This window comes from Lupinus angustifolius, chromosome LG11, assembly GCF_001865875.1.
Source record: "Lupinus angustifolius cultivar Tanjil chromosome LG11, LupAngTanjil_v1.0, whole genome shotgun sequence".
NCBI classification, from domain to species: domain Eukaryota; kingdom Viridiplantae; phylum Streptophyta; class Magnoliopsida; order Fabales; family Fabaceae; genus Lupinus; species Lupinus angustifolius.
The window spans coordinates 3,935,957-3,959,230 of record NC_032019.1 but is presented as its reverse complement, the minus strand read 5'-3'; the positions used below and the strand labels follow the sequence as shown (position 1 = coordinate 3,959,230).

General features: G+C 30.6%; 3 protein-coding genes across 5 annotated transcripts; all 3 read right to left on the bottom strand.

Moving 5' to 3' along the window:
• On the bottom strand, positions 2,297-5,551 carry LOC109359362 (WAT1-related protein At4g08290-like). Of its 3 annotated transcripts, none has more exons than XM_019603997.1 (8): positions 5,289-5,551; positions 4,926-4,988; positions 4,696-4,812; positions 3,672-3,915; positions 3,332-3,493; positions 3,034-3,185; positions 2,525-2,732; positions 2,297-2,493 (listed from the first exon to the last, which is right to left on the bottom strand). In XM_019603997.1, the coding sequence occupies exons 1-7, from the start codon at positions 5,498-5,500 to the stop codon at positions 2,531-2,533; spliced, it is 1,152 nt and encodes a 383-aa protein (XP_019459542.1). In that variant the 5' UTR covers positions 5,501-5,551; the 3' UTR covers positions 2,297-2,493; positions 2,525-2,530. The 3 variants fall into 3 exon arrangements, with proteins under 3 accessions (XP_019459542.1, XP_019459543.1, XP_019459541.1); XM_019603998.1 differs by having other exon boundaries at positions 2,297-2,497; positions 2,529-2,732; XM_019603996.1 differs by having other exon boundaries at positions 2,297-2,732.
• On the bottom strand, positions 12,780-13,712 carry LOC109359647. Its single transcript, XM_019604344.1, has 2 exons — positions 13,457-13,712; positions 12,780-13,399 (listed from the first exon to the last, which is right to left on the bottom strand). Exons 1-2 carry the CDS (start codon positions 13,710-13,712, stop codon positions 12,780-12,782), a joined length of 876 nt encoding a protein of 291 aa, XP_019459889.1.
• LOC109359291 (WAT1-related protein At4g08290-like) lies at positions 19,174-22,953 on the bottom strand. Its single transcript, XM_019603905.1, has 7 exons — positions 22,673-22,953; positions 22,449-22,511; positions 21,724-21,840; positions 20,560-20,800; positions 20,271-20,429; positions 19,792-19,943; positions 19,174-19,657 (listed from the first exon to the last, which is right to left on the bottom strand). Exons 1-7 carry the CDS (start codon positions 22,870-22,872, stop codon positions 19,510-19,512), a joined length of 1,080 nt encoding a protein of 359 aa, XP_019459450.1. The 5' UTR covers positions 22,873-22,953; the 3' UTR covers positions 19,174-19,509.

Genomic DNA, 23,274 nt, shown 5'->3' with positions numbered 1-23,274 from the left:
AGTTTTTTTTTTGTTGGTAATGCCACATAAAGATTTGTTGGATGCATAATTCCCATAAATATTTGACTATGTTCTATACATCTAAATAAAATCACATATAATAATTCAACTGGTTATAAATATAAATTTTCTACAAAAGTAAAAATCTTAAGGGTACTTATTGAATAAAAAATAAAGGAAAAACTGAAAAGAGGCTGCTTCTTCGTTTTTATGTGTTTTTCTTTAAAGAAATTAGCTAAAAAGAGTCGATTGCCAGAATGAAGATAAATAAATAAACGAACGCGATTTTTAATCAACAAATTTGGGTTAATGATGATGTTTTTTTTCCCTGTTGCTGAAAATATTTTTAATTTTTAAACATATCAACCAGCATATGTACTACTGTGAGGTTGGTTATTTAATTCTGAAGAAGTTTTTGCTAGCGTCTAACTTTGCTTTAGAGATGTCTGCGTAATCTTCTAGAGTTCTGGTATTACAAAATCACTCCATTATAAACCTTATTAGTGCATTTCAGTTATGTTAATAAGAATCATAAAGAGATTATTTAAGAATACAAATTTAAGAAGTTAATATTAATACAAAATTGTTAAAAAAAATTGTATTACAAATAGTATCTCTAACCTCTTTCGGTAAGAAATTAATTCATTTTGAGATTCATGGTTGCCCCTTACAACACTGAGCTAAAAGTCTTGTGAACTTCATTCAAGAATATCCTAAATCTACTTGTTAACTTCAATCAACAATATCCTAACTTTACTTGTTAACGTTCTGCTTTCAACTATACTGAAGGAGGTGACAATGTCATTATCAAAACAGTACATTTGAGATATTGCCTTGTCAGTTACAGATCAATACACATACATAAAGGCAAAGAAATAAGGGAAAAAGTGGTAAAACTTTCATAAGCTTTTAGACCACACATTTTAATGACCAAGATAATATGCAAGTGCGTACGTCGGCGTTATAGTGGTTAATTTATTTCCAAATTATATATTGCCCCTAGAGTGACATTTTCGTACTAAATTAAAGTTACCAATAATAAATCAAAGAATGCTAACCCTTATATAACATGTTTGACATGGAAAGTCAGATATATATATTGGCAACACATACACTTTTGAGTGGAATTCCAGACATATCTTACTCACCCTTTATTTAAATTTTTTTTAGTTAAGATGTTAATAATAATTTATATTACATACATTGTTTATTTGCTTTTATCCATGGTTTATTGGCAGCCATTGGCATGTTAGTCAAATATGGTAGGTTTTGTGAAGAGCCACTAGCACCCAATGTATGGCCTTATAAATTGTCCAAAGTAACTTTGGTCATGATAACAATTTTGTGAATAACTAATGTTCTATAAATTATTAAAAAAACATTATTTATATTGTAAAAATAAATAAAAAAACCATCATTTGATTCTATACTATAAGTTAATCCTTAAGTGTGTGAGTTTTGTTTTAAATAATTCATTGTCTATTTTTTATAACAAGTAATATGTATTTTAGTGTACTGATATATAATCATTGTTTTATTATTACAACAATGACAGATAAATCATAGCATTGTATAGAAATAAACATTAGTGATGGTAGGTGGGATATGAGAATCGACGCAGTTTGCAACAATTTGTCGTTTAGATAAAATTGATGGTGGAGCTGTAATTATGCGATTTTAATTAATATAAACAATTGTTTAGTGTTCATAAGAATAAACTATATCACTTAGTGAACATTAGGATTGATGTTACCATATATTAAAAGATAAAGAAAACGTGTAGGACAAAAAAACATTTGGAATAATAAAATATCAATTTGCTTAAAGCTACTTTTTAATTACTAGCCGAAGCTTCATAATTGAATCATCAATAGTGAACATCAGGAGGTAAAGCCCAAATCAACCCAGCTTGGGAAGGACCATGATATTATTGGACTTAGAGGTGGACCACATTTTTTTCCCTATGAGCTGAAAAATCAGAAATGGGTTTGGAATTTGGGAGAAGCAATGATAGATAAGATATTTTTGATATAAAAATCTAGATACCTTCATTTTGGAAAGTATAGATGTCATTCTTAATAAATATTGTTTTCAAGAATTAAATTTTTAATATTTGACCTTGTATTGGTATTATTCGTAAGATTTGTTAATTAATGACTAAATTTGTTGTCTGTTTCTGTTGCATTTTTTAAGTTGGACGACAATCTACGTGTTCCTAAATGTGTTGCATTACATCTCAAGAAATGTTCTTGTGCTGAAGCATGAAATACGTGCATTATAAAATGCTAGAATGATAGAGAAACAGAAGATATATTTTTTATAGTTCGTTAACTTCTAAAGCTAGAATCCCCACAAAAATGAACCAAAGTTAGAAGAAGCATATGAGCAACGTCTAAGCTAAAAAACCCATTACATTGGCCTCTGTTATTTTTTATTGGGAAAGGTACCCCCAATGATTGATCTAACAAAGCCAAAATCTACTTAATATAACAATGATGGCTCATTGAGACTGGCTCTCTGAACTTGATCTTTAGGCTTCTATATCGTTGTTTTTATCTGCAACAAATTGAGTTTTATTATCATTGTTGCTTTCATTTATGGGGACAGTAACTGGAAGCTGCAGGTTGATCTCCTTTTCAGGTGACTGTGGAATAAGATGTTTCTTCTGTTCTTTAGATTTTCCCCACACAACTAAGTACAGTCCCATAACCACCACCACTCCTCCAATAATGCTGATATACACAAATGATAATTCAAAAAAGTTAATATTCAATGTAAAGTTGGATAAGTGAAATGAAACTAAAAATATCTTATATGCTATATTTTCATATTAACAACAAAATGATATATGTCACTTGTAAACTAATTATTAATAAACAAAATATTACTTTGTAACATATGTCACTTTCTTATGGGAGATTGATTTGTATGTGGATTTAGTAGAATAACATATGGTTTTCCATATTCATTAAAGAATATCTTGCTATCATTTTGGATTTTCTCATTGTGGAAATTAACTTGCTATTTTAGTACCTTCCAAGGTAGAGTTTCTCAGCTAGGAGTATGCAGGCCAAGGCAGTGACTATGATCATACGCAAAGGATTAAAAGCTGTGACAAAAACTGGGCCAGTGGTTTTAATGACCTTGCCTTGCACATAAAATTGGATTGCTGATGTTACAATTCCCTGTGCAATAAATCGAAGAATATAAGTCAAAATAGAAACACTATGGTATAATAATGAGTGGTAATTAAGCTACTGCTAATAATGTAATTTGAGTTGGGCCATCGAGAACAAGGTTGGTTGGTTGAATATAAGTAATGGGTACTGACCGAATATGCAGAAGCAAAAAGGCTTGAATCAAAGCCTATAGACCAAACATGAGTGTCGTGACGTTCCATGAAAAGTGTGACTGCAGTGCTTTGTAGTGCCCCAATAAAACAAACCCAAGTGGCTAGGGACATTTCTGCTGGGTACTTCCTCAATGTTATGGTCTGCCAATAATCAATTTGCCATTCGTCAATATATCTTAAATTTGATACCATAATATTTTTCAAAACATAGTATTTTAAAAATACTAAGATAAAAATAAAGATATACAAATTCATATACATTAGTCAAAACTTAAGTAGAAATAATATGTAATGTAATTCAAGTGCAATAAAAACTTACTTGCAATATGTAGAAACAAGAGAAGCCAGCACAACCTATGAGGAGGAAACATGCACCCATGACCCAATGGTCCGCACCAGGGTCATTAACATTCCCAGGCTGGCCCACATGATTGGTTGATGACTTCATAATGTTAACAAGAGGACCTTTGTACATTGCCATTAGAAGTGCTCCTCCAAGACTCACCACAGTACCAATCACCTTGGCTTGACATCCAAGCTGCTTTATCCTCATGCTCTCCATTCTGCTCATATATAATTATTTTAATTAGGGAAAAATATTCATATTTCCTTCATTCCATATCTTTTTCATGGATGTTTAAGATTATGCACGTTGGTTAAGGAATCTGATATTAAAAATTACAACAATTTGACTATAATGATATCATTTAATCTTCATTAGAAACTAAATTAAAAGAAAATGAAGAAATGAGTAATAAATAAGATTATAGTTGAAACATAAAGTATAATGTATATTGAATTTCTAAAACATTTAAAAAAAATATAAGAGTAAATAATTAATATCAATTAATATATAATATGTATTTATAAGACACATGTTATCATCTCCATTTAGTATACTAAACTCTCAATTACAAGAGAAAGTGTAAATTCAAGCTTGATACCAATTTTGTCTTAAATTAATGTTTTTAGAAAACATGGTCTAATCAATTATATGCCCAATATATTGTTGTCACTAAAATTGTTAAACCAAGAAATATAATAAAAATAAAATGATATCTTTATAGTTATAAAAAAACAAATTTATTTCTTGAAATTAGTTCAACTAGTACTATCTTTATAAGATAGAAAATGACCCGTATTCATTCATTGCACACGTGAGTGCGGTAACATCTCAAACACAGCCCTATGCCCTATTTATCGTAATCTTAAGGTCAATAGTGGGATCTATGGAGGATATTAAAAGAATATAATAGTGCTTGTTTTCTATTATTACCATTTTATATTCATCATTAAGTTAAGTTGCTAACTAAAATATATATATATTTCGATCGATATCATACCGAAAAATGATTGCCAAAACAAAGGTAATGGATGGTACGGAGTTCATCACAGCAGATGCAAAGGATGCTGACGTTAGTTTCATCCCCAAGAAGGTGAAGCACTGATCAAGTATTATCCTGTAAATAATAACATAAAATTATCAGCTAAAGTGTTTTATTAAAATGATAAATATAATTCATTAATATGTTAACATAATATATAGGTATATAAGTGTAAAAGATGGTATTACTCCACAAAAGCCAGTGCCATTATCTCTGTAAATATTCGAGCCGTCATCTTTGGCCTAATTTTCCTGTGAAAAGAAAGTGCACATTGGACAAATAGTTAATCAACACGAAAATAAGAAAAGTAATGGTAATGGAGTTATATTCTATTTATAGGCACTTAGTGACCATGTTTTAGAAAGGATATTACTGAATTAAGTATCAAAACATAGCATTATAGAATTCAGATTTATTGTGATATAAATAATATATCACAAAGCAAAAATTGACGTAACACATGTCTGTAGAACATGCATTTATACATGGTCGATGTTAATTTTGAATGCATGGGTTTGTTATATTATGATGAGAATAGAATAGAAAGAAACCTTTCAAGAAAAAATGCAAAGGGTGCAAGAGCTACGGTGGCGATGCAATTACGATAAACGACGAACACATAATGACTCATTCCCTTATTGAGAGCATCCATGGTGATAACATACATGCCAGCTGAGCCAAATTGCAAGCTTAATATTAACAAAAATGACTTTGAATTGGTGAACCATGCTCGCACCTTCTCAAAACATGTCATCTTATCCATATTTGAATGTGTTTTGAGAAGTAAGCTTGATTTTGTGTGTGGGATTGAAAGGTAAGCCTTCTCCTTATTTATACCCAAAGTTTAGTTTATATTAAATAGTTTATATATTACACAATCGGAAATCCACTATGACACAAGTTACGTACGCAGTTTCTATATTTTACATTTATAGCAGCTGCAAAAAGTTAAGTTAGTATCCTTTGTTTCGATAATTGACTAACATGTGCTGTTTTAGGTTTCAATTTCTAATCTCTTAGAGTATATTTATCCATTTACATTAGTAAAATTATATTCTCACGATAAGTGGTGCACCTTTTCATATCTAATTTGATACCTTTTAACCCCTCAACTAAAGTGATGGACGCCAATTTAATGCAAAAGATGCAAGCACAGCTCATTTTATATAAGATCTACTGAAATCCTAGATCACTAGCTAGGTCGATCTTTTATGTTATGTTGCAATACAGACTTGTTTCTTCGGATATTCCAAAATTAATAGTTCAACATTACAACTTTATGGAATACTCCATTATTAATATTAATACTATAACGTTATAAATTTTGGGTTATTAGTTATTACAATATTATAATTTAACTCTCATTTAATATTGGATTACTTCATAATTAGTATGTAGTATTGAAAGTAACAAAATTAATTTAATCAAAATTGGACTACAAACTTATCAGGTGCTCAGGTAGGGTTTTTTTGTTAATCAATGACAAAAATTGAGATAATTAAAAATTTAATATAGCCAAATAAATATTTCATAAAAATTATTGATTGTCTTATAAAAAGAATCACCAATCATATACATGATGCCTTAAAATAAAGGCAAAAAAGAGTAGCAATGCCTTTACTTACTGCACATGTTACTCACAATTCAACCAATCCATTCTTTTCAAATGTGCTACTTCTTCCATTCACATATTACTCACTTGGAGTCTCACAGTAAAGAGACCTTACACATAGATCTATAAACAATTATTATCGACAATAAGTCATTTTGATCCAGCCTTCAACTTTAATACCAATTGTTAGAAATATAAGCGCCCAAAGTAATAGATGATTTAACAAATATTTAAACGAAAAACTATACAAGTGGGCTTAATATCATATCCAAAACTTTAAGTCATTAGATTTATAGAATTTTACCACTTATATACTTCAACTAATATATTCTTTTTCTAATATGGGATTTCTTTTATCATATCCTAACCCATATCATTAAACACTAATATTAGTTTACTTGGTAAGGCAACATACATATTAAAGATATATGATAGGTTATCCTATACAAGATTACATCATTTTCTTATTCTTCATCGTTTACCCTTCTTTCTTATTCATCATAGAAACATCTCATTAGGATCAAGATTCTGATCCGTTCTCTCTCTTTCATCATCAATGGTTGGTTTGCTTGTGTCCATGATGGTTAAGCTCAGATATAACTTCTGTCATGGATGGTTAAACATTGGATGGGTAGCTTTTGTCCATAGTGGTTAAACAAAGATATAACTTCTGCTATGAGTGATTAAGCGTTGTATGATAGGTTATTTTGGAAGATGATAGTTGGTTAGAAAGTTAGGAATTAGCAAGTTAGGTTTATGTTAGTTAACTGTTGTACAAGCTTTCTTTTTATTCTTTTCTCTTGTATAAATAAGTTATATTGACTCACTTCTTATTCAATCAATTCAAATCATTCAGTGAGAATATTATCAATCTTTGTTTCTAATTCTTCTTTCTTTAAGCTTCTTTAAGCTTTCTTTTATACACTTCTTAATTCATTAAGAAACTTTCTTTTCATTGCTCTTACCACATTTTAACAATACATGATGTTTTTTGAGTTTGCTTTTAATATTTTTACATATTTTATAGATGTAATATTAATTTAAGTTTATAATTAAGTCTGTTTTAGGAGGAGAATCCTCTAATGTATACCTTGTACTTTAGAATATACCGTGTAGGAATGTAGATAAAATTTTCATACAAGTTTTAGTAATTGAATAGAATAATTTCAATAATTTATTATATCCAATGACCTAGATTTATATACTTTATGCAAAACATTTTAAATGAGTCAATTGCTTAGGTTTTTTTTGTAAGTGACGTGTTGAGAACTCAAATTTGGTTATTTCACTAATTTTACCTAATTGAATTCTTCGGGAACATGACTAGCTCTTTCTATCTAATTTAATCAAATTATTCAATTTAACGAAACAAAGATATGTTATCCAATAAAATGATATTCTTTCTTTTCTGGGTAGACGTGCCACCATGGATGGGGATCACACGTGTCCATTCATATTCCATTTAGTGTACTAAATTAATTACAAAACTTTATTTATTTAAAAAGAAAAATTATAAAAATTGAAATTAATATTTCAATAATATTTTATGAAATTTGATTAGTTCGGAATAAGAGAATAAAAAAATTATAAGATTGATGATCCTTGTACATACCCTTTATAATCCATTGTTAAAGGTTAATAAACTTAAGGTGAAGAGATAAGTAACTTGGATACATCATCTCTCAATTAACTTAATTTTTTTACGTAAATATGGTTGAAATTAAAAAAAGAGTAATTGTTCAAACATATTCATATTGGAATTACAATTAAGGAATTGATATTTATTAATTTTGGTCATGTCAGTTAGGTACACTTTTTATCCTTCAAATAATTGTTTCCAATTAATTGTTTGAGCCTTGCTGGTTAGAAGAACAATATATATAGTGTCTCATGATAAAGGTTTTATGTACTTAACTAATCAAATTTCATGAATAATATTAAATAATATTAAAATATTAATTTCTGAATTTTATTTTTAATTGAATTAAACTTTCTAGTTAGTTTAAAACATAAAGTGAGATATAAATGTGGACATGTGATTTGCATATACTAAATATGTTGTCATATATCAATGATAATGATACATTAGTAATAACAATCATGAATGTTTAAAAATTTAATTCACAATAAAATTTTATTAACACTAAACAACATATGGTGCAAGAATAAATTCTTGATCGGAGTTTGAATGATTCTTTTTATAATCTTATTTAATGCACAAACGCGACTTGTTGATGTCATTTTCACTCTGTTAAGGGGCCTCTTCACTTTTTACTTGGCTACAACGATGCAAACGCCATCATCCCACCCACATTAGACAAAATAAAATCCGCGTAGGACAAACTTGGACGTATTATAATGTCGATCCTATAGAGCTGAAAATGAAATATTAACGTTGATCCAATGGACTCATTATACGTGTAAAACATAACAATGGCAATGCGCCAACAACCTAATTAATGGATATGCTTACTTTTGATTAGGTAAATATAGGTTAATTTGAAAGGATATGGTGCTGCCCATAGTGCAATCACTTATTTTCGCACTGGCTTTGGTGCGTTCATACATGTTTAATATTGTATCCCTGCTATCCGGGAAGTAGTTTAATCAAACTCATTATCCATTACAACTAATTAACTAAGCAAATATTCCATGGTATCTTTTAAGTAATATAATTAATGCATCATATACTATTCATTTGTATTAATTTTTTTGAACAGAATAATGAATAATACAGTGAATATTATAAAAGAGGTACTGATGCAAAGGGAATGAGATGCATTTCCAAGAATATGGAAGGCAACATCAAATGTCTAGTTCTAGAATAGCTTAATCAACCGTGAACTAATGTCAAACTCCAAAAATAAGATTAGAGTTATTCCAAAATTCTAAGCTTCAATACATTCTCTAATCTAAAGGATTAAATTTGTCATTAAAAATCACATTATACTCGCATAACATTCGATTGATATCATCCATTTTCTCTTCTTCCTTTTTGTTGTGAATAGCTTTCAAGTTGCCTGATAACCAAGCTATGAGGATGTACTTAGTGTGAGTGAAAGAAGGAGAAATATGGCAGAGATAGAAGAATAGATAGATAGGAAAAAGAAGATGTGTTATGAATACATATATGAAAAATAGAAGAAGAAATAATCTATATGGAAGTGAGTGAGAAGAGAATGGATTGATCAAAGTTAAGTTTTCATTTACAAACTAACTTTCTTTTTATAGCATTGAGCAACTAACTAACTTTCTTTAAACAGAAAGTATTGCAACTAAACTAACTGAATTATAAAACTATCTAACACTCCTCCTTAATTCAGTTTCCATTCAGCCTTAGAATCCATATCTTCAACCTCAGTTTTTCAAACCTCTAATTCTTCAATGGTTTAATAAAAATATCAGCAAGTTATTCTTCACTTTTGTAGAAAACTATCTTCAATCTTCCCTTGCTTACTTGGTCCCTTAGAAAATGAAATCTAGTCTCAATGTGCTTGCTTCTACCATGTGCCACTGGATTCTTGGCAAGATGTATAGTTGACTTGTTATCAACCATTAGTAATGAGCTATCATCTTCTTTCTTCAGCTTTAATTCTTCCAACAAAGTATCTAACCAAAGGCTTTGACAAGCTGCCATACATGTTGCTATGCACTATGCTTCACAAGAGGACAAAGCAACCACATTTTACTTCTTTGAACACCATGAAATTGGAGAATTACGAAGCATAAACAAGTACCATGTTGTGCTTTTCCTATCAAGCTTATCACCACACTAATCAGCATCACTAAATCCAACCATGTCATGCTTGATGCTGTTGGTTCTATTTGGTAAAAACAGGCCAAAATCTATAGTTCCTTTGACATATCTGAGCAATCTTTTTGCTGCTAGGAGATGACATCTTTTTGGTGCCTCCATAAACTTGCTAACCAGTCCTACACCATATGCAATATCAGGTATAGTGTTGCATATATATCTCATGCATCCAATCATTTGTCTGTAGACGGTTTTGTCTACAACTGATTCATCTTCAAGTATTGAGTTTCCTGCTTCAACATGTGTTGGAACAAAATTACAAACTTTCATGTTGAATCTTTCCAAGACATCAACAATATACTTCTTCTTATGTATGACAATTCCCTTCTTGAATTTAGTAAACTCTATCCCTAGGAAGTAGGACAAGTTTCCTAGATCATTCATGTCAAACTCATTCTTCATGTCTTGCTTGAATGAGTTGATTTCACCAACATTATTGCATGTTACCAATAGATCATCTACATATAGACAAACTATTAGCAATTGATTCAACTCTACACCACTTATGTACACACCATATTCAACTGTGCATTTTGAGAAACCAAGCTTCAACAAAAAATCCATCAATTCTCTTGTTCCAGACCCTTGGTTCTGGATTAAGGCCATAGAGAGCCTTGTGCAATATGTACACCAAGCTTTCATTCCCTGCTACCTCAAACCCAAGTGGCTGAGTAACATACACTTCTTCTTCTAGTGGACCATTCAAGAATGCTGACTTGATATCCTTTTGTTGAACACACCAACCCTTATAGCTTGCCAATGACACCATCAATCTTATGGTTTCCATTCTTGCAACAAGGGCAAAGACTTCATCATAGTCTAGGCACTGTCTTTGAAGGAAGACCTTTGCTACAAGTCTAGCCATGTACTTGGTTACTTCTCCCTTTAGATTTATCTTTACTTTATAAACCCATCTTACATCAATAGCCTTTTTTCTTGTTGGTAACTGAGTGAGTCCCAAGTCATGTTCTTCTCAATTGACATAAGTTCTTCCAGCATAACATGAAGCCAGTGACCCTGCTTGACTGCATCTTCAATGTTTACTGGTTCCATTTCAGGCAAAAGAGCCATGTGCACCAGTTCCTCTTCAGCAATGATTTCTGAGTTTGGAAGGACTTCATAGTCACTCAAACTTGATGGTACTTGTCTAACTCTTTGTGGTCTTCTTTGGTTTTGATTTTCTGCAGCAGATGGTTGATCAACAAGCAATGGTTCTCCTTATACTAAACCTTCATCAAACTGCATCATTGTGTGTTTTTCTGAGTCTGTGCTTGTTCTACTTCAATTCCAGCCTTGTGTTTCATCAACTTTCACATCTTTATTCAACATTATCTTTTGACTTAGTGGATCATAGACCCTATATGCTCCTGTAGGGTGGTGTCCAAGCAACACAAGTTTCTTGCTTCTGTCATCCAACTTCTTCCTTTGAACTTCAAGAATATGAACATAGAAAATCGAGCCAAACACTCTGAAGTGATCCACCATTGGCTTTGAACCTGACCAAGCTTCTTCAAGAGTAGAATCACATAGCCTTTTTGTAGGACTCCTATTTATGATATACACTGTTGTTGAAACAGCTTCACCCCAAAATCTCTTTGGCATAGACTTTGTTCTAAGCATACTTCTTGTTATGTTAAGAATGGTTCTCTTCTTTCTTTTCGCAGTACCATTGTGCTGTGGGGTATAGGGAGCAATTATTTCATGAACCAATCCTTCTTTTGCACGAAACTCTCTCAATTCACTTGACATGTATTCTCCTCCTCCATTAGTTCTTAGAGTCATCAATTTATGTCCACTCTGCCTTTCTACTTAAGTTTTAAAGTTGATAAAAACAGGGAATACCTCACTCTTTCTCTTGATCAAATAAACCCAAGTCTTTCTTGTGAAGTCATCTGTAAAAGTCACAAAATATTTGTTGTCTCTCAATGAGCTTTCTTCAAAGGGTCCACATACATCTGAGTAGATCAATTCAAGTGACTTTGTTGATTTGGTTGGTACATGTGACACAAAACAGTTCCTAGTTTGATTACTTGACAAACACTCATCACACAGTTCATTAGGACTACTAATTGATGGTAATCCAATTACAATTCCTTTTCTACTCAGAAGCTCAAGGCTTTTAAAACTCAAATGGCCATATCTCTGGTGCCAAATCCAGTTCTCATGAGCTGCCTTGGACAACAAGCATTTGTGATTGTTCACTTAAATCCCAATCTTGAGAGTTCTGTTTTTGGATAGTGGAACTCTCAAGATCAGATTCTTGTCACAATCATATACATTCAATTACTTATCTGCCACAGTCAGTTTATACCCTTTCTCAAGTAGTTGACCAAGGCTAAGCATATTGTTTTTCATCTTTGGAACATACAAGACATTCTTGATGCTAGCACTTTTCCCATCTTTCCTCTTGATTGAGATGTCTCCAACTCATTCAGCATTGATGGAGCTATGGTCTACAAACTTCACTCTACTCTTGGCATTCTCATCAAGTCTCCCAAACCAATCCTTGCGGCCTGACCTGTGATTAGAACAACATGTGTCAAGATACCAGCAATCATGCTTGACCTCCTTTTCATATGTGACCATGAGCAAGACCTGTTCTTCCTCAGATTTTTCTCATTGAGCCAATCTAACTTCAATTGTTGGTCCATTGTCATGACCAGCCTTGAATCTACACTCAGATGCAAAGTGCCCAAAGTTCTTGCAATTAAAACATTGTATTTTCTTCTTATCAAACTTCTCCTTATTTCTCCTTAGCATCTGATCTTGTCCATTGCTTTTGTCTGCTGTGAAGGAGTTAGAATCTTGCCTAACTCCTTCATATTCCCTTCCTTTATCATTCTTCCACTTACCTTTGAACTTATTTTGGAAGTTTCCTTGGCCAAATGACCTTCTGCTAGACTGTGCATGAAATACTTGATCAGAGTTTCTATCTGAGTTCATCTTCTTGATTCTTTTTTCATGAGCCTCTAATGAACTTTGTAATTCTTCATTCTTGAACACTTCAATATCCTTAGACTCTTCTATGGCAACAATCACATGATCAAACTTGGGGTTCAAGGTCCTCAACGCTTTCTCTACCACCGACTGATCCATCATTACTTCACCACATCCCTTCATCAGATTTGTCAATGATCTGATTTTGGTGAAGTAATTTGCAATTGTGTCACCATCTTTCATTTGCAATAGTTCATACTCTCTTCTCAATGTTTGGAGTTTAACTTTCTTTACCTTCTCTACACCAACATAGCATTTCTCAAGATTATCCCAAGCCTATTTTGTTGTTTTGGCACTGGAAATCTTTTCAAAGTTAGATTCATCCACACATTGATGGATCACGAACAGAGCCTTGAAATCTCTCTTCTTGCATTCCCTAAAGGTGGATCTTTGAGTCTCGGTAGCATCCTCCCTCACAAATTGATATCCATTTTGAACTATTTCAAGCACTTCTTGATAGCCAAATAGAACCTTCATTTGAATGTGCCATATCTCGTAGTTTTTGCCATCCAATGTAGGTAATGTCATGGTGAAGCCATTGTTGCTTGCCATGGAAATGCACAAATGAGTTCTTTCTCTCACAGATCCAAGAATTCGAAACAAAAGAACTAAGCTCTTGATACCACTGTTGTGAATACCTTCCAAATTGCCTGATAACCAAGTCGTGAGGATGTACTTGGTGCGAGTGAAAGAAGGAGAAATATGGCAGAGATAGAAGAGTAGATAGATAGGAAGAAGAAGATGTGTTATGAATGCATATATGAAAAATAGAAGAAGAAGAAATGTATATGGAAGTGAGAGAGAAGAGAATGGATTGATCAAAGTTAAGTTTTCATTTACAAACTAACTTTCTTTCTATAGCATTGAGCAACAAATTAACTTTCTTTAAATAGAAAATATTGCCACTAAACTAACTGAATTATAAAACTATCTAACACTTTTCACACCCAATCAACAACCAAAATCCTTCTTCATCTATACTCCTTATCAATCTTTCCTTAACAATGGAATCTATTACCAATAGTAGTGTGAATCCAACTTCATTCCAATGGAGTAAATTAATTCATAAGTTCATCCCGTCATAAATGGTTTAGTGGTTAAGGTAAAAAGTTCAAGGAATGGAACAGAGGTTATAAATTTGAGTCTCACTCGTAGCTAATTAAAAAATATATAAGGTAATTTAATCATTAGAGAAAAGGGATGAAGTGAAGGAAATTGAGAATTCAAATCCCGTTTATAATAAATATTAATATTAGTTGACCCATAGACTTTTAATCCAGTGTAACTCTTTATAGGGATGTATAGAAACTGAAGCAAATACATGAATTTTTTTAATATAAATTAGGTGTAATTTTCTGGTTTTTAATGGATCTTTAAAAAGAACTATTCTGAAATTGATCCTTTAATTTAATTTGGTTTTTGTTATTAAAATTAGTCTTATAAATTGTTTATATATAATTAATAAATATATTTTTAGAATTTTTATTCTCGATTCAGTATCACAAAAATAATTTTAGTCAAGAGAAAATTCTTAACAAAAATCTATAGAACGAAGATAAATAATAGTTAGTTGACCAAAATAAAAAAGTTACTGAACCCAAAAAAAATATTTATGCTCTAGAATCTAGATCCATAGTACGGACTAGTTTTCTGCTTGGAATTTCTCTTTTGCTGGTATGTCGTACAAAACCCAATAGAAGGTTTTCTATATTTAATCCTAGTTTAGATTAGGTATCTTTATTGTTCTGTCACTTTCCCCGATTTTCTACTGGTACTTGATTAATTTAGCATCAGCAATTTAACTAAAAGCTAGAAAATAATAATATCATGAACAAATTATCAAAATGGGAGCATATTATTTGAATAGGAGGATAAGATCATGACACTTGTATGATCATTTCTTTATTATGTTTAAATAATATTTTTTGTATTATTAAGAGTATTTTTTTATATTTTTGGGTAATGAATTAATTTTTTTTGGGATTCGTGGTTGCCCCAGAAAAATGTCGCTCCCAGGAGTCGAACCTTCAACTTTGGGAATTCAGCAAGGCCTTACATCACTATACTAACATTTTGTTGATCTTTAAATAGTATTTTGTTAATTCATTAAAGAAATAAATGAAATATGAATAATTTAGTTTTTGTTATCTTCTTAGTTTATCCATTTTCTTAAGAGTAGAATAATTGGATAATATTTTTAGTAGTTTATTCCTTTTCTATGTGAAATGCTACCTCTAACCGTGGCAAAGATAGTGATATATGCGGCATATACACGACTACACCTTATTTACTGTCTTACATATCTATCTCGTAGTTGATTCCCAATCACACCACTACACAAGTTGCCTCTCAAAATTCAAAAGCTGAAGGTAGGTAATGAAAGCAATTGGTTATAGCTTCTCAACCGTACATATATAATTGCTTTAATCTTGTGAATAATATGGATGATATATTACTTATCAAATAAATGGCTGAAATATTCCTTATCAAAGATGGGTGAAATATTCCTTATCAAAGATGGGTGATTTATTCCTTGCTTCGTTTTTTACTCTACAAAAGTTGATACTTTGACTGCGCTAGTAATTAATTATACATCATTATCATTTTGTTAATGCTCTCTAGTTCACCACACATTATATAAGTTTGCACCAAAAGAATGAGCCATTGGTTAATTAATACGAAAAGAATTATGACTAACATCGAACTTAAGTTTTAATAGGAACTGTAAGAATAAGGTGATCAGCTAGAAATTACAGTGGGTTAGCTTAGTGGTCACTATCTTTAATTTTAGCTAAACTTTACAAACCTTCAAATGATCATTGTTAGTTTTTATCTTTGACGTGGATGTTGGAGGACCTATATCTCTAGGTTAACTTTGATAATTAATTGGTCATATACATATTTCATGGCCAAAGTAATGCAAAATGATCTGATTTACCACGATTTGGTCGATATAGTGAATGGAAATTACATGTCTTACCTTTGGCGTGCTGTTTGTGTTATAATCTAATCAAGAGTGACACTTAATTAAAAAATAATATTTTATATTATTTGGTGGAATGTGATTAGCTTGAGATATAGGAATATGAATTTTTTAAGACACATGATTTTTAACAATGAGGCAAATTTAAATGAGGACATGAAGATGTATTGTAGCTAGCATATGTGAGATCATGTTCATGGGTTAAGTGAGATCATGTACGGTTGATTTTTTTACAGTTGCGTGTGGGACATATGAGTTATATTAATAGTGTATTTCATTTCCTTTAGTTGTGGTTAACTCCATCTTTTTGTACATGGGTTAAGTATCTTGTATTCATTTAAACATTTTTTTTGCTTATAAAAATGGGGAATATATATGTATCAGATGGATCACACGTGGCTTATTTGGGTATTTGTACTTTATTTTTCTGTTTTAAAATGGAGAGGTTACATTCAACCAATGCCTAATTTTATGGTCATACAAAATCAATCAGATTTGATGTAAATGAAGATAAAAAGGTAACAAATAAATATTAAATGGAGATAAACATGTGAAATAGTACCAAATGTGATATAAAAAATAAATGTACAAATAACTTAACTCTTAAATTGGAGAGGGTATGGAATATAAGTACAATTAAGTTTGTGCTAGATGCTACGAATTTATTCCACATAAAGTTTAAACTGTTTGGTGCTACACCAAAGTATTATTCATTCTGAAACCAAAAACCTGATTGATGATGGCTTAACAAAGGTGTCTGCCCCACAACATACCTAAATCCACACAAGATAATGAAAAAATAGTGTTATTTATTAGTGATGCTGATGTAATGGTGAACATAGTAAATATTATGGCCAGATAAATCGGAGTAGAGCTTATTTGAATTTTAGGGGAAACTAAAATACAATTTAAAAGCAGTGTGTAATATACATGGACCAGTTTAAAGATTTATTTTTTATATCAATGATAATTAAATATAAATAATAAATGATACAATGATAATAAAAATTTCATACAGTGCTTATATACATTTTCTTCTCTTAAAAGTATTTATGATTTTATAGTTAATAAAATATTTAAATGATTACACATGCATCATTACCAACGTTTAGAATAATTGTAGTGTACATTAATAATATTTTTTCCTTGAGTATAAAGTGTGGTACAAGAAGATAAATTATCTAATTAAATTTACTTATTCTATGATATGTATAATATTTTATCTTTTTATAATATATTTAAAATAAAAATAAAACACATATCAAGTAATAAACAAATTTAAAAAGATAAATTAATTTCGGTAGAGATGCTCTACTCCTTTTTTTTAATTTTTAATTAATAAAGTATTTAAACCGTAACCCATTTTCTGAAGTTTGCAAGTCTTTTAAAAAATGAAACAGAGAGAATCCAATAAATTACTTTTTTTTTTGTATTTTGTTTGTTTTATCCAAATAAGAAACTATTTCAATTTAATATATAATTAAATTGAGTACAACAAAACATTGGTTAAGTGATACAAGACATTATTGTATTTTAAATAGATTAAAATATTAAATATTCAATTTCTGATAATTATAAAATTATTAATCATACACCCGAAAAAAATAGTTCTTTACCATGAAAAATTGATTAATTTTTTCTTGAGATTAATAGTGGGTTTTGACGTAGCTAAACGCACTTTTTAAACCTAATAGAGTGGAAGTACACGATGGCGTCGATGGGTACAACAAGGAACCTAATTCTAAATCAGTTAATCAGACAGTGGATTTACACAGTTTGCACGATATGTCAATGCGCCTTAATCCATTTTCAGCAATACGTAATCAATTTGACGAGAACTATAATAAATTATATTTGGATTTTGAACCAATATAATTAATTCACTCATTTTAAATTATTTTCTTCGAGATATTTTTTTCTATTTCACATTCGGCCTTCGCCAATCATCTTTGTTTTTATAGCATCCTTTGGTTTTCCACTCAATGCTATACCATTTATTAAGGAAGCACCTATTATACTACTCAATGTAGTATATTTTTAATAAAATTTCTCTAATACTTGTGGTAAGTGGGGCCAAAATTTCAAAATTAAAAGGGATAGTGATATCATAAATGGGGACTAAAAGGTGTATATGTGATTTACGTGTGAAGCATGATACTCATTATATCTTAAATGATATCTTACATATTATCCACTTCAAATGTTTCTTAATTATGTAACTCTTGCCTTTGTGTCATTTCATTTTAATTTCTTCCTTGTTACGTATAATAATGATTCCCTTTCCTAACCATCCTATATGAAAATTGATGTTTAAATAATTAAAAAATGTGTATGACTATAAAAGCCCTTCTACCTACTATTCAAAAGTTCCCTTTTAAGTGTAGGGGACTAAGAGGAAAGTACATAGATATCCCTCTCTCCTTTAGAAAATTACAAAGTCCCTATCATTTTTACTTAAATACCCCGAAACTCTTTTAAGTAATTGGTGATATATAATTGAGGTAAAAAACTCTAGGAACGCAAACAAAAATCTTAAGCATAAACCCATCAACAAGAAGTCAAAAACCCAAGCAAAAAAAAATGGAGTGTAACATAAACTTCATCGAATTTGGTCACTTTTAAAAACCGAATTTAGTCGTAGGACCAAATTAAAACCTAACTGATCCTAATTAAGAATACCATCCAAGACAATGCAATCAATCTGAATAATTCACTAACCACATTAGAATTATGGGCTTAACCAACATTAATGACTTACGTGTAGAGATTATGCTACTGAGTTAGTGAGTTTACAATAATTTTAAATCATTTGTGGATACTCTTTATTAACTAATAATTACAATTTTATTAAAATGGTGAACCAAATTTATCAAAAGTTTATTTTTATTGAAAATAAATCGGTAAAAAAATATAGTATATTTATATCTGGTCTCCAAACCAGCAACACTGATAACAATCAATAACAGAATTAGATATGAAATAAAGTTAGAGAAAAGTGTAGATAATAATTTTTCTTTTCCACACTTTTCATATTATATGGAGCCAAGCACAACAGAACTAAATAGAACTTTAAGCACTAAAAACTATAAGAAGAGAATAAAATTGCAAAATGAGTTAAGAACTTAACTTCAGGTAGAATTACATAGTAAAACATTTGATCTAACAATTAGTATTAAAAACAAAACAAAGTTGTATTTGGACATAAAGTGGCTAGTATAGAGCCCACATGGCCGCACCAACAAACCACCACCATGTATTACGTGGTGCAAACTACATTATTGTAATTTGTCTCACTTGTGAACGAAAATATAAGTTGAATTACATAATATTAATGTAATTCTCATTTGTTTGATTTATAATCTTGTGTTACTTATTATCAATTGATGATGAGGTAATTGGAAGCTGCAGTGTTTCTGTTTCTTTGGTTGTTGTTGTAAGGTTTGTTTCATAGTCTTTGCCTTTGCCCCACACCACAGCGTAAAGACCCACTGCGATAACCGTGCCTCCAATGATACTGAGGTCAATAAATATTGAGGAGTGAGAAAAAAGTGCTTCATTCTTTGTTCATAATTTAATAGACACTGTATAAAAAAACTGTTGTATAGTGGACTGGGCCTAATGCAAAAGAAATAAAGAATAATAAGATACCTTCCCAAGTGAAGATGTTCTCCTAGAAAGAAAGAGCCCAAAGCAGAAACAATGATCATACAAAGTGGATTAAAGGCTGTTAGAAACACTGGGCCTCTGCTTTGCATTACCAACCCTTGCACATAATATGATATTCCTGAACTCACTATCCCCTGCAATATTCAAAATCATTAATTATTATTATCACAAACAATATTTTTTACATTTCAAACTTTGGCTTTACGGAAACTATGTAAAAAATCAACTTATGTGATCACGTTTTCCAACTTCATCAACAAAATTCTTAACTTTTACGGTCTCATGATTAACAATTGTAATATTGTGATTTTAACAATTTCTGCAACTATATTATGACCATAATTACTCTCTAGATCACATTTTCTTACAATTACCTGAAGTATGATAAATACAATGTAATCATAGTTCTTACTTAAATGTGATGATTGATATGGAAGATGAAAGAAAATTGTTATACTAACAGTGTAGAGAGGACCAAAGAGCCTGAAGTCCCAACCAATAACCCATGACTGAGGGCGATGATCTGCTACAAGCGCAACCACGGCACTTTGTAAAGCACCCATCAAGCATATCAACGCTGACAATGATAATTCCGCAGGGTACTTTTTCACCGTTATGGACTGCACTTAACATTAAGTCACATTTTGTTATAATACATTTGATCACACTTTCATAACAATTTTCAGTCTCATGCTTAGTGAGTTTGATTAAATATAAGCTTATATTAAAATGCATAATGTAATTAATTACCTGCAAAATGTAGAAAGAAGACCATGCAACACAACCTAAGAGAATAAAAAGAGTCCCAATGACCCAGTTTTTGTGATTCTGAAGGGAGTGACTATCATGTTGGTGGTGTATTGTTTCAGAATGAAACATGTGGATTTCAGGGCCTTTATAAAGTGTCATTAACATAGCCCCTCCAAAGCTTACCAATGTTCCAATAACCTTCACTTGACTACGGAACTGCATTATTTTTATACGCTCTATCCTGATGATACAACATAAAGTATATATGTTAGCTAGAATTGTAGTAAACTCATCTATAAGCTTTTAATGGAAATACAAAGTCATTCATAAACCTTCATCTAACCTTTTAAGTTTTAGTATTAGTTTATAATTTGTTTTCAAGTTGGTATCAAATTTCAATACAAGGACCATTTCAGATAAATTTTGTATGAAAGGTAATTTGGAATATTCTTCTCATTATAATATTCCAATATTTTGGAATGATACTTATTAATTTATTATTATAATAGAAAAGAATTATTTCCAAGATAGTCAAGTTATTGGTTTTGATTTTGTACTGAAGAGTAAAAATATTATCATATTAAATCTAAAGAGTAAAATTGTCATATCATATAATTTTTTCCTATCCTTTTTAAACATTTTCCTCTTCTAATGACATCCTCACCCAATTATAACCACAAGTCATTAACTTTTCTTCTTAAAATATGAATTTTATAGAAAAATCAAGAAGAACATCATGAGATAAGTTTATTTTGTTAAGCAAACATACAAGTGACGGGCTTTTTTATTTATTTACAAAAATGGATAAAGGTTGATGTATAATTTGAGCACTTAAACTTTTTACGATAAAGAGCAGAACTTTTGTCCTTATGTATGTAATCAATCAATTAAGAATCTCAATTTTATTAAAAATATCAGTTGATGATAAATAAAAATAGTTTTAATATGAATAAAGCACAATTATTAAAAAAATTATTAAAGTTATGGTCCTTAATTAATGGTAACTAATATAAAGTTTACTTTTTAAGGATAAGCTTATGTCCTTAATAATTAATAACCTTTAAAGTTAAAGTCCTTCACTGATTATTGCAATAAGAAATTGAAATCCTATTAGAATCGTTTTAGAGTAAAAGTGATTGGATATTGAATATATTAGACTTTTACCTGAAAATTATTGCTAGCACAAAGGTGACAGAGGGCACAGCATTCATAATGGCAGACGCAAATGAAGCTGAAGTGTATTGCATCCCCAAGAAAGTGAACCCTTGGTCAACCACTGGCCTAAAACATGGAACATGAGATAAGATTCATTATCAACAAGCACAAAACTTGGTATCAATTTGTATGTAAAGTCTTAATATTTTAGTTTCAATACTGTATATATAATCAGCCATTGCCAATTTATTAATTTGAATGATAAAAAAAACACTCTTTACTTTATTTTTAATAAAGATGCCCCTTGAATTTTTGTAATTTTGTGGATCATTTATGTGAATTTTAACAATTTATTCGATATATACATTAGTTCTTCACTTAAAATTAACTCTCAACATATATACAACTAGTGCACCAAAAAATCATGCATACAACCCGCTAGTACTAGTATATTTAGGGAAGGTTCAAATTCAGCTAGAGAAAAGAAATATTAAAATTGAATACTGAGTCTGATATTTTAAGGAAAATAAAAAGTCAGGTGACTCTCAATTTAAATAACTTAAATTTAACATATGGGGAGATACTAAAATAGTTGTATACAAATAGGGCTACATATTAAAATTTATGTGTTAACAAAAGCCCTACAAGGCTACAAGATTATTAAAATTTCATGGTTATGTTGTATACGATAGGTGTAAAGTTCATGGTTTTAAATGTCATGGTTAGATAATTACTCCAGAAATCCAAGAGCCACTATCTGCATGAAGACAGAGATTGTCATCTTTGGCCTAACTTTCCTGCAAAAATTAAATTATAAGAAGATAGTTCATTAGACAAAGTAATTCCATACATGGTCACGTAGTATTTGCACAAAAGAACAATATTATACATACAAAATTGTTACTAAAGAACATAGGTATAGTTAGCAATTTTTAAACTAGCACAAAATTAGTAGCACCTTTCAAAAATCAATGCAAAAGGAGCAAGGGATATTGCAGCAATGGCATTGCGGTAGACAACAAATACATAACGACTCATTCCATGATTCAGACTAGCCATGGAGAAGATATATGTTCCTGCCATCCCAAATTGCAATGCTATTGTTAACAAATAAGGCTTTGCCATGTTAAACATTTTGCCACTACACATTTCTCCCATCACTTTTTTGGACCTGTGACACTACAATAAATGTTGCTATTTAGTTTCAAAATGTTGGAAATGCTATGCTTTGAAGTGTTTGAAATGGCCTTACTTATAACCCATGCAATGATTAAGATAAAACCCACTATGTAGGGAAAGTGGATAAGTATAAGGCTATAAATATATTTGACACTGTTTAAACTTTAAAGTTATGCTTTTGTCCATTTTCGTCAAACTCCACATCCTTGCAAAGTATCCACCCACCATCTAAAAATAAAAGATATATTGTTTAGTGGAATTCACTGAGACTGGTTTGATTGATGCCATCCTTATTCATTAGTCAGAAAATACCTCTGGTAGCACCACAATTTTTCATTAACCCGCAGTAATTATTTTGGCTTCTACTTTAGTATCATATTT

Bases quoted from the DNA above. Each gene is read 5' to 3' on its own strand.
- LOC109359362 (XM_019603996.1), bottom strand. From the start codon at position 5,500: ATGGATAAGATGACATGTTTTGAGAAGGTGCGAGCATGGTTCACCAAT. The intron at 3,916-4,695 runs GTATGATATCGA...ATATATGAGCAG, and splicing joins GTTTTGGCAATCATTTTTCG to AATGGAGAGCATGAGGATAA. The intron at 2,733-3,033 runs GTACTAAAATAG...TGTGTATATCAG, and splicing joins GAGAAACTCTACCTTGGAAG to CATTATTGGAGGAGTGGTGG.
- LOC109359647 (XM_019604344.1), bottom strand. From the start codon at position 13,712: ATGGCAAGCAACAATGGCTTCACCATGACATTACCTACATTGGATGGC. The intron at 13,400-13,456 runs GTGCCAAAACAA...ATGTTGGTGTAG, and splicing joins TAACTTTGAAAAGATTTCCA to AGAAGGTAAAGAAAGTTAAA.
- LOC109359291 (XM_019603905.1), bottom strand. From the start codon at position 22,872: ATGGGAGAAATGTGTAGTGGCAAAATGTTTAACATGGCAAAGCCTTAT. The intron at 22,512-22,672 runs GTGCTACTAATT...TAATTTTTGCAG, and splicing joins TTTGCATTGATTTTTGAAAG to GAAAGTTAGGCCAAAGATGA. The intron at 19,944-20,270 runs GTTAGTATAACA...TGAATATTGCAG, and splicing joins TCTTTGGTCCTCTCTACACT to GGGATAGTGAGTTCAGGAAT.